General features: G+C 44.1%; 1 protein-coding gene across 1 annotated transcript in view; it reads left to right on the top strand.

Moving 5' to 3' along the window:
- The window catches only part of cntln (centlein, centrosomal protein), a 116,130-nt gene that overhangs the window by 50,393 nt on the left and 51,586 nt on the right, over positions 1-14,151 (top strand). The window contains exons 14-19 of the mRNA XM_056280388.1: positions 2,063-2,163; positions 4,828-4,922; positions 6,152-6,663; positions 9,617-9,698; positions 13,107-13,188; positions 13,538-13,800. Of these exons, the coding sequence (XP_056136363.1) occupies positions 2,063-2,163; positions 4,828-4,922; positions 6,152-6,663; positions 9,617-9,698; positions 13,107-13,188; positions 13,538-13,800 (1,135 nt within the window). The remainder of the gene's footprint in view (positions 1-2,062; positions 2,164-4,827; positions 4,923-6,151; positions 6,664-9,616; positions 9,699-13,106; positions 13,189-13,537; positions 13,801-14,151) is intronic.

Raw genomic sequence — 14,151 nt, 5'->3', positions numbered from 1 at the left:
TGATAATATTTCAGTTGGCTTCATTTGAACAAAAGCTTCAAAAATAAGTTGAAAAACAGGGGGTAGGGTTGTGGACACTCTTTCCTCTGTGATTGACGGGACATGACATGAAAGACAACAGCTAAATCCCATTTAACACACTGGCAGTCTCGTGCACTTTGAGGCGTGTTCCTGCTGAGTCTGCCAGGGCTTAGTGCTGCTCCACCACAAAACTGATGTGTATGAAGATTCTTAGTGGACTTGGAAGCAATTTTTGCAGACTTTTGGCGACTCCAAATTCTTGCTGACTTGACCAGAATTATCAGAGGAAATGGTCCATATTTCATAGCATCTAACATCAATTAAGAGGCACATCAGGTGAGCCCCAAAATTCAACTGGTATGCTTAGCGTTCACAAGAAAATGTTTATGAACAAGTGCCAGTGATAGTTTTATGTCTTATTGCAGTAATGTACAATCACACTGCATGTGATATCAAAACACTTTTTGAGATATGATACACAAAGGTTGTCCTGTTTCCCCCTGTTATCACCAAAATGAAAGGATATCATTCATTCATGCTGTTTTGATATCATCAACATTGACAAACATCGGCTATATACCATGGATCAGGGAACACACTCTGAATCTATCGGATGCTCGCCAAGTTAATGAGAATCCAACAGTCCTCCATCTCTAGAGTGTTGGGATAGGAAACTACAGGGTCCCCTGGCCAAGAAACTCCCATTTGCAATCTAATCCTCTCTGCAAACACGATAGGCTGCCTATCCTTCAACAAAATGGAGTGTCATGCATATAAACTTTGGTTTGGCGTCAATACCACCAGCATCCAAAAAGGCATAAAGGAGAAACATTAGATGGAGCACACTCCTTCCACATATGACATATCTCAGCTCGTTTGTCCCATTAACAGCCAGAGCACATAAGGCAGTTCTAAGGTCTCATCGACTCAGAGTTCATTTATAGAGGAAAATCTATAGAGGAGCGACACATATCCATCTGCACCACCCCCCCCCCCCCACACACACACACATGCTCAAACACCCTGTAGAGAGTCCTTTTTGTAGTTATTTATGCTGTGGTCAGCCATTAGGTCAAGGCTTCATTGGACTGTGTGGACTAAGAAGTGAATTAAGTGCCATCCCTCTACAATGGTCATAACTTTTCCTTTGTTGCTTTTTTATAGTAAAAAGGAGGGGGGGACATTTACTGTGTAACGTGGCAAAAAAATACATTTGTTAGATTATATCCATACTTGGAATTTATCCCGTCAGGCTCACCGGTGTTACGATCACAGATGCACCTTTCGTCCCCTGACTTTCCACTGTGCTTTGTGACATTGACACTGTACTGCACCACCAGGAGTCAGTAAGGAGGACGGTGCTCTTGTTGGAATGAGGTTAACTGAGGGAAGAATGCCACTACAGTAACAGGAGCTTGTTTCAAGGGTTTCTCTTTGACTCTGTGGAGCAAGAGGGAGGGGAATGAGGTGTGTGTTTCAGGTGCGTGTGCCCCGGCGGGACACGTGTGTATCCTCAAAAGAGTTCTTTTGGGGTCCTAATAATAACTTGAAAGTGCTAAGTCTTGTTCCTTTTTTCTTCGTAATTAGCCTTTAGCAGGAATCAAGCTAATTGCAGATAGGTAATTGGGCTCACTTTTCAATGTTTGTCTGTTGTGGTGCACACACACACACACAAGTGCCCTTCCCCCACATACACTGTACTCCCTCTACCTGGGTGTTTCGTGTTCCATGTCACTTTGATTTCCAGATGAATTAAAAAGCATTTTAATTAGCTGGTTTTTTATACATGTCTTGTTATCTGTTTAGAGGGAAAAGCCTGTGCATAAGACTCGAGCTTAAAAGTGAATCAAGGCTCTGCAATAATTAAAGTCAAAAGTGACTATGTTGAAAAGATACGTATTATGTATTACTCTTATGACAGGTAGACACAGATAGATATCACAACTGATTTTGGTGTCACCTTCATATATGAGGCGATTTTAGCTTTATCTTCATTTTTCTTCAATTTGTAATGAACCATTTCTTGTGCTTCTTGTTATAGAGCAAATTTGGAGGAGGAGCTGGATGTGCTGCATGTCCAGGCTGCCGTGGACCATGCAAAAGTGAAAGAGTTGTATCTGTGTCTCCAAAGCGAACACCAAGGTGACAATCACAGCAGTTACCACTCTGCAAAAATCCCCTCTGCTCATGTCGTAACTTTAATTTTACTCTGAACAGGTTTCCTTACTGCATCCCATCTGTCTATTCTAGCATGTTAGTCTGAGATTAGTTTCTGCAATTTGTTTCTTGATATCTGTGTATGTATATATATATATATATATATATATATATATATATATATATATATATGTGTGTGTGTGTGTGTGTGTGCGTGTGTGTATTAGCTTGCCCAGAGGGAAATGCTTAAAGAGAAATCTAACAGTGCTAGATGCTACAGTAGATGACTTGCCATCATGCTCCATGTGGATGTTCAACCTGCAATGGCTGTGTGTATACACGTTTAACAGCACATTTTGGCAATGCCTCTACAGTACCTCCAGCCTACATTTGCATTTGCAAGGCACTTCTCAGCGGAATTTATAGAGCAACTCAATTAAGACCCGATCAACTCCTTGCAAATTGACTGGGAGATCACTTAGTATTCAACTTGTCTGCATATGTCACTCCCAATGATAAAAGGCACATTGCTTTTAATCCAATCTTCATCCTTTTGTCAGACACTGACCGACTCAACCAGTGGTCTTAATTAACCAGTTCAATAACAAGTCCTCCCTTGATCACTTTAATTTACTCCACAACCAATGACTTTGTCTGTTGAAGGTGGAAGCCCCCACTTTAAAGGATGGCACTAATTAAAATGGCAGAGGATCTCTCACTGACAATCAATGGATAATTAGGAATACAAGGAAATGTGCTTTTTTGAAAAGAGAAGTTTACTGTTGCATATCCTCAGACGAATAAGTACTAAATTACAACACTAAAAAGCATGAATTTTTGTCAATTCCTGTATGTAAATATGTGTGCAACTCTCGAATTTATAGCATAGAAAACAAAAATATTGTCACCCTAGGCATTAGGGGGGGCATTTTTACTCATTTCCCAGTGGGGTTACCAATCATCTTTTTACCACTCTTGGTGCTTCAGATAAGGTCATCCACTAAATGACATATGTTGAAATTATAGTTTTAATGTTTTTTGTAAAAAAAATAAAAATAAAAAAAAGTCAAGCAATATGAGCAAAATGTTCTCTCTGTTAATGGAAACCCTATTTGGTGCCTCTCTGAATGTAAACTCCAGGTGTAAATCTAACATGTCAGGAGTGGAGTCAAGAAACAAACTCTCTGTCATTCGTAAAACAACAGTTCTGGCAATGGGGCTTGAACTCTGATGCATGTGAAACCCCTTTGACCCGATCAAAGGAAGGAAGAGCTGTAGCACAGCTCGTCAGGATCACACTAACGAAAGGCAGCAGATGAAAGGATCAGGGCCTTTGTGCTGGAGCCCATGAGGAGATGCTGGAGCGACGTTAATGTATGCCTCAGTGCCGGGACCTCCTCCAATGGTAGGTGACTGGGGAGCCACCGCAGCTCCTCATAAAGGTAGCGCCGAGGTGCCAACTCCCAAGCCACCGACACCAGAGTGGGTTAATTGTCTCCCTATCTGGTTATGTATCCAGCAAACGCGGGCAGCCCTCCTGCCCTATTTGGTTCTTCGCCTGATTGGAGCTGACAAGCCAGGAAGACAAAAGAGCAGGCTAATTCAAAGTAACAAACTTTCCTGCGCAAGTGGTTTGAATGCAAAGTGAAGGGGCATGAGCTTTTTACAGAGAATACCCTGCTCATAGCTTGCCTCTCTGTTTCCACCACTGCATGTTTTTCCTTTTTTTATTTTTTCCCCCAAACTCACTTTCCAAAAGGTCAACTGACCTGAAAAGTCTTGGGCCTGAATGTTTAATGTGGCCAGTCTCGCTGTACAAATGAGTATCACCATGAAAGATTACAGAAGGGAAAGGCAGAAAGTTTTATATTGTTTTGCTTTTGCCCTTTGTATCTGGGTGAGGAGGAAAAATATTTCTATTTCTGCAGGCAGTGACACAGAGGCCTGTTGGTTTGTGTGCTTCCTTACATCTGGCATAAGTGTGTGTTTCTGTCCTGTATACACCTTTCAGGTGTGTAAGCATGCATATAATTGTTTGCATCAAATCCCTCTGCACTTGGACTCCTGCTCACTGCCTATTGTTATCATAAAGCCTAATGCAAATATTCTCATGGGCTGCCATTGAAGTTCTTACAATAAAGCAGTTTGCTAGTCTGTGGAGATTAACTGTCCATTGAGGAAACATGGTGGGCTACAAAGCAGTGCAGCCAGAGGCTGTGTGTTCACAAGGGATTCAAGCAATTCTCTTCGTTTGTTTAAGATCCCCAGAGGAGGTTACAAACTGTGTGTACTCCTATGCACTTTTTGAACAGTGTTATTCCATTTCCTGGCAGATGACTAAATCGAACACTTTCCTTGTGATCGCTGGTTGATGAAGGCTATTTGATGGGCTTTTAGAGGGAGGAGAGCACTTGTGCAGTGCATAACCCAATTCCCTGTGAAAATGACATTAGTGGCTTTGCTTTGCTTGACAAAAGTTAAAAAGGGAAACTGAATTTTCTATGTATCCTTTGAAAGGAAGAAACAGGCTTGAAAATTTGACTTTAATAACCCTATTAATTTAATCTATCCTCTTTATTATCACTATTGTTTGAGCAGCCCGAGTTCAACACCTCATGTCACAACAACATGCTTTGTTCCCTCGGTCAGAGCTGCTTCACAAAGTGGTTGAGGAGCATCAGGTCGGAAGCAGCGCTCCAAAAAAGCCCGTTTCCTCTGAGCAAATGGAGCAGTCATTAAAAAAGGTACAGTACTGTACAGTCAAGTGTTCTTAAGTGTTCTTTAACTCTGCTAATGAAAGGAACTCGACAGTGACTCATCTGCTTCATAATGGCCAGGAGAAATGTCTGTCTTGAATTAGTCAAGACAGAATTGGTTGTGGTCCAATTCTTCAGATTATAGACTGTAAGTACTTTTTTCAAGGTAAAATGTCCAGGTCGAATGCCTATTCCAAATAACTTGTATGTTTTTGGAATACAAAATTATTACATATCAACTCTCAAAAAAAAAAATCAATTGCCACTTACACACAGCAATGGTGGTGACATTGCCAGAGCCTCTTCGGCAGGTTCAAGAGGGATGTGAAAACTTGGTAACATGCACATAAGAGTCATACAGTGACACGCAGGAGATATGGAACGGGGCGCGGGGAACTATTTTTGTGAGGAATTAAATCGTTCAGAGGTAATTTATAGCAGATGATGCCATTGCAGCCTGGGCCAACAAATGCCATATGGCATTGTAATGGAAACCTTTATTGCCTTTATTGCTGAATGACACCAATATAATAACCCAAGTGGGTGGTTTGGTTGGGGTAGGGGTTGGAGGGGTGGTGCCTATTCATGCCCACAAACACTAGTTCACCAAAACAGTTTTTTTTTTTTAGCACTGCCAGTGAATGTGCATGCACTTATTCGCACCTGCCATTTTTTAAGCACCTGCCCACTTGAGTTTACATGTTCCTCCCATCTCCCTTCATGGCTGTGGATCATCAGGAGTGAGGATAGCCGTCTAATTTTGTTTGAAGGGTGTCCTGCTTTACCAGAGGGCAGAGCTGGAGCCAAATAAAAGGGAAAGATTGCCTGGGGGTACGAACCCAGCAGGCATCCACTGTTCTTTAACAGTCTCCACCATAGATCTGACAAGGAGACTAAGTGCTCCTGGTTGCTATTTAGTGGAGGATGACGGGGATGAGATGTGCTGCTCACTAAATGGGATCAACCAACCAGACATATGCCTATATGCACTGTTAAACACACACACACACGTACTTGATTGCAAGACTAAATGATTATGGCTAGGTTAATCCTTGTCTACATGCTACCACACACGTCAGATTGGAAACTAGCTATTCTGACATTACTGCTCAAATAGATTTAACTCTTTGCTCAGCTGTTCAGATGAACAAAGACAGACATGCTCGGATAGGTGTGGGTGTTGTGCTATGGAGGTCTCTTCTCTCTGATCCCTGCAGATAGAGCAGCTGGAATGGAGGATGATGTCCCTGCAGGAAGAGACAGAGTGGCTAAAGGAGGAGAAACAAGAGCTACTTACAGCCAACCAGGACTTGGCTCAAGAATGCCACAACCTCAGTGCTTCCCTAGACCATCTACGAAGCCAAAGAGATGTCTGTGTGGAAGCAGCCCAGGCCCAAGGAGAGAGACACCGCAATGAGGTCCTGAATCTGGAGGCTGACCTGGTGACCTCCCAAAAAGAGGCTACCAAACTCCACAGACAGTTGCTAAAGCTAAGACAGGAACTGGGGATCCTCAGAGCAGCCAGGGACTTCTATAGGAACCGTATTGCTGGGCCAGGGGGAGGAGGGAGAATTGCCATTAGCAGCAAGGTCAAATTCAAAACAGCCAGGCTCAAAGGTCCAATGCACCAGTGCAGCCACCCAACAGTCGGCCCCAATCAGGCCATCAGCCGGCAAGGCCGCAGTCCCAGTCCCACTAAGGAGGAATGGGAAGACATGAGTGCAGATAGGTAACCACACACACACACACACACACACACACACACTTGTTCTCATTGACTCATTATTCTCTATGCTGTTGTTGGCGGGGTTGATGTGGGGCGGGGGGAGATACAACATCGAAGGGACAACATGCATATGCAAAGCGTAAGCAAATGGGTGATTGAATTTCAGTTTCTGTCTACTTGGTATTCAAGAACCAAAAGAAGATGGCGAGCAAGAATGATGGGGGGTGAGGAAAGAGAGGAAGGGGAAACTACTGTCAGATCCTTTGAAATATCCTGGGACGCCTTGCTCGGAGCTTATTGACTGAAATTTGCATGCAAAATTAGCCACCTCTGCACACAAAGTTGAACCAGTGCCAGGAAAGCCCTGGGATAAGGGAGCCAGCGATGCCTTGATACCTTCTAGTGATGCCATTTTTCTTGCACCAGTCACGCTGCCCTGAAATTGACAGTTTGGCAGTTTGATTTAATTTACTGGTCCTTTGCATATCCTTCTCACCCCTGACAACACTAAGGATCCCAATGGAATCCTCCCCACACAAACACACACATAAACACACACACAGGCATAAACACGCACATACATACACACACAAACATCCCCACCTCAGCCTTAGTTCGTTTAGTTATCTTACGGCGTGTCAATTCACAAATGTGTGCTTCTCTTCATTCCTCCATCTAACCCCATGCCACCACACTCCCACTCATTCCCACACATCCCCCCTTCCTCCCAGTACCCCACTTCCCCTCTCCATGCCGTAATGTGGTTAGATAAATTTTGAATGACCCTGCTCGGCGCGGTACCAGATGTCTACAAGCTGTTTAACACCCTCTAAATTAAGAACTATCGACAGTAATTATTTCATGTATGTTTTATGCAAAAAGCCACTGAGCCAACATTTATTGAGTGATGGCAGGAATGAATTCATTTGGAACACTTTCAGAGCTCTTGTTGATATTTGTTTTTTCCTCCCTTCAGTTTCTCTCCTTGTCCATCTCTATCGTGTCTGTCTCCATTCTCTCTATCTTTCACTCTCTCTCTCCCTTCTCTCTCTCTCTCTCTCTCTCTCTCTCTCTCTCTCTCTCTCTCTCTCCCTTCTGTCTCTTGCTCGCTCTCTCTCTCTCGCTCCCTCCTTTCTCTCTCTCTGTCCTACAGTCTTACCAGCTTCCACCCCAACTAATTCATCAGACTGTAATCCACTCCAGCTCTATTCGCATGAGGCCTTTTATCAGGGAGTTTGTGTAGCCAGGCCCTGCTTGCCTAATGCCTCTCCATGTGGCTAATAAGCAGTAGTCAAATACACTCTCTACCTGAGTGGGGGACTTAAGAGGATTTGTGAAAAGGGTCCTAAATTGAGACGTTGCCTTATTTAAGACATTGGCCAATTGGTGAGGTACTGTAAAGCCTTCTGTGTCTCTTTACCTCACAGGGGTCTTCCCTGGCAATATTTCTGGTAGATACTCCTGGAAATACAGTACTTTTGGACAAGGAGGTTCAGCCTAAATGGCACCAAATGAAGACGTCAGACTCGTTCAGGATACTGTGAAGTCTTTTTTCCTCCCCTTTTCTTTACTTTTCCTACCCTTCTATCTGTGCCTCTGGCTCCCCCTCTCAGGTTTTGAGCTGCTGGAGGCAGGTGACCATTTTGTGCAGATCAGCAGCTTTGTTGAAGTGAGGGGCAGGAAAAGCAGAGGGTTATGAGATTAGTGCATGTATTTTTCTGTAGAAAAGCTGCAATGTACACACACACTGTGTGTGTGCGTGTGTGTGTGTGTGTTGTTTTTTTATTTTATTTTTTTATTTGTTTCCCCTGGAACACTGCTGGAAGACTATTCTTAAGAGTTCATTCATACATGTATGAAAAGAGCACACTTTCCCAGTATTGTACACAGACAGATATTACAGGGTTGTGTGTATGCACATGCAGACAACACCAAATCATTGTGTTTGTGTGCCAGCGCTGCCTCCTTCATATTGTCCACTCAGCACAAGTAAGACACTTCTCTACTAGGTCCATGTAAGAGAGTGTTGCCCTGGGCCTGAGGTTATAGGACCAGGGCTTACATCCCACCTGTTTGATCAGTTTAACAACATGTACAGGTTATATATATTGTCTTTTTTTTGTGTGTGTGTGGAAGGTTTGGTCTTCTGGTCATGTTGCTGGTTTCAATGCCGGCCTATTTAGTCATCCTGTTAGCATGAAGTTAATGCCATGTTCTATCAATAAGACATCAGCATGTCCCTCACATCTCGCAGTAGAAACCATGGTCTTCATGCTGTTGATTACCAATCTTGTGTGAGTCCCTCTGCTCTTGCCAGCCCAAATTTAACCCTATCTGACTGCGAGCTCTGTCATGTTCCGGTTAGATCCTCTCTCTGTGGTGTTTACCTCTAGTGCTTCTCTCAGGCCCCACCTTAATAAACCCGCCAGCGTAAATGTCACTGGCTTCCACCTCTGCGTCAAAGGTCACTGTCAATAAACCTGCGTGTGTATGTGTGCATGTGTGCGTGTGTGTGTGTGTGTGTGTGTGTGTGTGTGTGTGTGTGTGTGTGTGTGTGTGTGTGTGTGTGTCTCAAGAAGCCCTTACCGTGTGTCCATCAGACGTGGCTGAGCTCGGCTCCACTCAGCCGTGCTTCTCACACACGTCTGTCACACACAGAAGGCTAATGAAGGCCACAGCCGCTCTCATACATGTTGATGCATTCACCATCAGCACCAGGCGCTGCTGCTTTTCACTTCATTTACACCCACATTTACACTTCTAGCTCTGAAATTGGACGGGACATTGATTTTGTGTTGGGGAGCAAAAATGCACATATTTTTGCTTGATGTCAACTAAACCAACCATAAAAGGTAAATTGGATTCTTGTCCAAGGGTGGTGCCCACAGTACCACAGAACCAGGGTTGCGGGTTCAACTCATGGTCTGTAATTACTCCTCCAATCCTTTCTCCACAGTGACGGTGGTGATGACTACCCTGACAGTCTGAACAGCATGTACTCAGTGACAAGGTCCCACGCACACCATGCTACCAGAAAGGTTGGTTGGACCTGACATTTACATCTAGCAAATATCGTTCTTTAAGTTAACTTGTGTAATATTTTCAAATGATGAAATCAACGTCTTTGTAATGGTACAATTTATTTACTGTGAAGAAATGAGACCATCCCAGACAAACCCAGTAGCCTCTTTTTATTAGTTTCAATTAACTGGTACTAGGTATGATTTGTTGTTGCAAAATCTTTCTTCTCTCCATCGTAAAGAATCGCCTCAACCAAAATCAAAGAACATCCTCAGGATATGGCTCCAGCTTATGCCAGTGGAGCGAGCGCTAGGTAGCTGACACACAGCAAAGCAGTACCGCCTGGATATTGTTTAGAAATTATGGATGATTGGGAGGTAACATTCAGAAAAGACCTGTAGGACAATTACTTACAATAACTGTGCAATCTTCAAATAGACAGTAAAGACATTGTATGAAGAGGTAATAAAGGCAAAAGGAGAGAGAGAGAGAGAGAGAGAGAGAGAGATATTGGGTCCAGGAAAAACAAGGGAAGTTATACACCGTCAAAGATGGTTGAATCAGTTCATCTGGATACAACATTTATTTGCAGATACATCATTCATCTAAGTGACCTCTTCAGTCTAAACTGACTGCAGGTATCCCCACCCTTATAAACAATACAGCTGCATAACAACCGAAACCAACAACCAGTTTCATATGCAAATATGGGTGTGACCATTAACTAGAATTTCAATGGCCATGTGTACTATTCACAGAGGGTTTGGGAATAGCTGCAATCACAGCATTGTAAGATGGTGGCAGATGTACTCGCACTCCCCCCCCCCCCCGGTTCAAGGATGGTTGTTCCCTCTTAACATAGATGGCCCCTTTGACTCCCCATTCAAACATGGCCATTGAAACTAGTTAATGGTCACACTCTTATTTGCACATGAAACTGGTCGTTGGTTTCGGTCGTTCTGCATCTGTATTGTTTATAAGGGGTGGGGATACCTGCAGTCAGTTCAGACTGAAGAGGTCACTTAGTTGAGTGATGAAACATATCTGTCAATAAACGTTGTATGCAGATGAACTGATTCAACCTTCTTTGATTTTCTTACCTGGGTTATTGAGCATGCATCAAGACAAAGTTATACACAGTGTTCTAACAATGCACAAATTTTTCTATTATTTTAAATTCAGCAGTACATTTTTGCGTTACCTTTTTATTAAATCAAAAGGAGTTTCAAGTGCAACTGGACTTGGTATATATCAGTGAAGACGTTTCGCCCCTCATCCAAGAGGCTTCCTCAGTTCGTGCCTTTCTGACTAGACGAAGCTAGTCTGACTGGCTGGTGATGAGACTCAGAATTTATCCTCTTGGAGTCGTTGTCAGAGCTATAGATGTCCATGGCTCTTTGTGCCCCGATGTTTACCGACGCCCGTCGCTAACAAAGCCATAGACATGAGGGGCTCTTTTGTGTACCGATGTTTGGCCGTGCCCGTCGTTATCAGAGCTATTGATATGTGTGGCTCTCCTTCCTCCCTGAGGAAGCCTCTTGGATGAGGGGTGAAACGTCTTCACTGATATATACCAAGTCCAGTTGCACTTGATTTAACTCCTTTGGCTAACCATGACCTGGATGAATGAGAACATTCACAGACTTTTTATTAAATGTATCAGGTGTTTACAGTCTTGTTCCTTCATGCCTCTTGCATATTCGAATTGGTAAAATGGTGAAACAAATGCACGGGGGGGTGGGGGGGGCGATGAAGACTACACTGAGAATGGGAGGTAATGGAGTGGGATATATGTAGAATAGTGGCTAAATTTTGAGAAATGCTACCATCTGTCTCCAAAGGGCCACCAAAATCAACTAAGATGTGAAACTACACGGGTTAACTTTAAAAAAAAAATGTTTTATACTTTATTAATCCCCATGAGGAAATTCCTGTGTATTTAACCCATCCTAGCTGTGTAGCTAGGAGCAGTGGGCAGCCGCCATGCAGCATCCGGGGACCAACTCCAGTTCATCTTGCCATGCCTCTGTCAGCGGCACAGACAGGAGTATTAACCTTAACGTGCATGTCTTTTTGATGGTGGGGGAAACCGGAGCACCCGGAGAAAACCCACCGCAGACACGGGGAGAACATGCAAACTCCACACAGAGGAAGTCCTGGGATGACCCCCAAGGTTGGACTACCCCGGGGTTCGAACCCAAGACCTTCTTGCTGTGAGGCAACAGTGCTAACCACTGGGCCTCCGTGCCGCCTAATTGCATAGTGATCAAAAATACACAGCCATGACTTAGTCGTAATGAATTATTAAAGGGATGTTTTGTATGCTTGTTTTTCCGTCATTGCTTTCCTGCAGTTGACTTCTTTTTTTTTTTTCTTTTTTTTTTACTTTTGCTGAAGCTTTTCCTCATTCTTTAAGGATAGTTTCATATTTACCACAATAACAATTTTTGCATCCTCGGACCGTTATCACAGTCCATGTTTTCATTCCTAAATCAGCTCCTCATTTCCTTTGGTCCAAAGTTGTTCTTTTTCATCTCCTCTCCACGTACTCCTGGTCCTTGTCCATCTCAAAAAATGTTTCACATTGGGACATGATGACTCTGTACCCCAAAGAAAGAGCTTAATACATCTCCATGGTGTCCCATGAGAAAGATAGGGGAAGAGATAACTTTAAGATGGATCTCTCTCCTTCTCTCTCTTTGTCTCACCCTCTCTTACTCATACTATCTCTTCCTGGTTTTCTGGCTCTCACTCTCTCTAAGGGTGGAAGGGAGTGATTTTTTTTTGGGAGGGGGGGTTGGTGTGTACATGTAGTCAGGGAGCTGTCAGGACTCCTCTCTCAGATCCCCTCCAACTCCCCAGACTGCTCTGCTCCATGTGCGCCATCAACTCCGCTTGGACTCATTGCTGTGACAGCCCAGGCCCCCGCAACACACCGTGTCACAAAGCAAAGGGTTCCTCTCCTCTCCACGAGGATCCTCGTGATCAAACCTTCCGCTGATCAAACCCTACCAGACCTTCATACAAAAGAGGAGCAGAGAAGGGAGGTGCAGGGCTCTTTGATGTCACTACAAACGGCAGCACAGTCAGGAGGTGTCACACGTCAGTATGCACTCTCCACAAGCGCACTCACACACACACACCCACGTCATAGAGGTGAGGCAATGATTGAATAAAGGGAAGTTTGTTAGCGGCTGTCAGGAATCATATCCTTTTGCGTAAGCGTTTGAGTCAAAGTGTCGCGTGAGCATGCTGAGCTGAGTATTACAGCGTGAGGTGATTTGTCATGTCGCGTTAGACTGAGAGCACCCTGTGATCATGCTGTCATTACGAACTGCTTTCAGGAGGTGCAATGCATCAACCTGTTGTGTTACATTAAACTATTTCTTTTTATGAACGTCTTCTGACTCCGGTTCTTCTCTTAGTCCTACAGGTACGTGCCAACTTCAAACACCAAAGCACCAAGATTAGGATCTGATAGAGCGCAGCCTGATGTTTCGACCCAAGGTAACAGAAGTACTCCTGTTTCACATCCATGCAAAACTGCAAAAACCTAATCGACTGTTAATTGAAGCAGGAACAACTACCAGTGTATCCACGCACTCTTGATTGGAAACAAGTATTTGAGAAGTTAACAAGTTTTTTTTCAGCACTTCTGTATTGGTTATAAATGGAAAATGTTAATCACTCAAGTTGTAGAATATCTCACAATATTTCACTCATGCTTACACACGCACAGTCGACACGCTTACACGCAGACACCTGCAAACTCCCAATAGTAGCTGTATATAGGGATAGGGCGTGTTTCTGTGCACTTGTCAACGCCAAGGCGCCTGCCTGTCTTTGCTCCTGTTAGAGGAAAAACAGCATGAGCCAAGGGAGCAAGGGATGAGAGGAGAAAGGAGGAGGAGAAAAAGGGTGGTGATGAAGAGCCGGCACTGCTCCTCCTCTGCTCTGCAGCAGCGCGTGGAGTCCCTACAGCGTCACATCAACATCCTGCGAAGCGCCAGGAAAGATGCAGCAGACTCGGCCAGGGATCTGCAGCAGGCCAACAAGAGGCTCATGGCTCAGCTCAACTCCCTCACCGAGAAACTCTGCAACAGCAAGCAGCTCACACAGGTAACGGGAGACATTTTCCTCTCTCTCTCTCTCACTCTCTTGTATGTGTTCACTTGGCACCCGAGGTGCAGCAGTAGCAGTTCCTCTGCCCTTATCATGTTTAATAAGTGTGTGGCTGACAGGCCTGCCCTTGCCTGTGGGGGTCACCACTATGGAGGAGGATTTCTCTCTGTCTCTCTCTCTGTGTCTGTCTCTCTGTCAATATTTTTGCCTTTCTCTATCTCTCCTCTATGTCTGTCTCTGTCTTCTTCTCTCTTTGACACGCTTTCCCCAATATAACTTTCAACAATTCAGTTCTCTCTGACCACATGTCTCTAACAGCTACATTTCAGCACATGCGCACACACACAC

This window comes from Lampris incognitus, chromosome 5 (genome assembly GCF_029633865.1).
Source record: "Lampris incognitus isolate fLamInc1 chromosome 5, fLamInc1.hap2, whole genome shotgun sequence".
NCBI lineage: Eukaryota > Metazoa > Chordata > Actinopteri > Lampriformes > Lampridae > Lampris > Lampris incognitus.
This window is presented reverse-complemented; position numbering and strand designations above follow the sequence as displayed.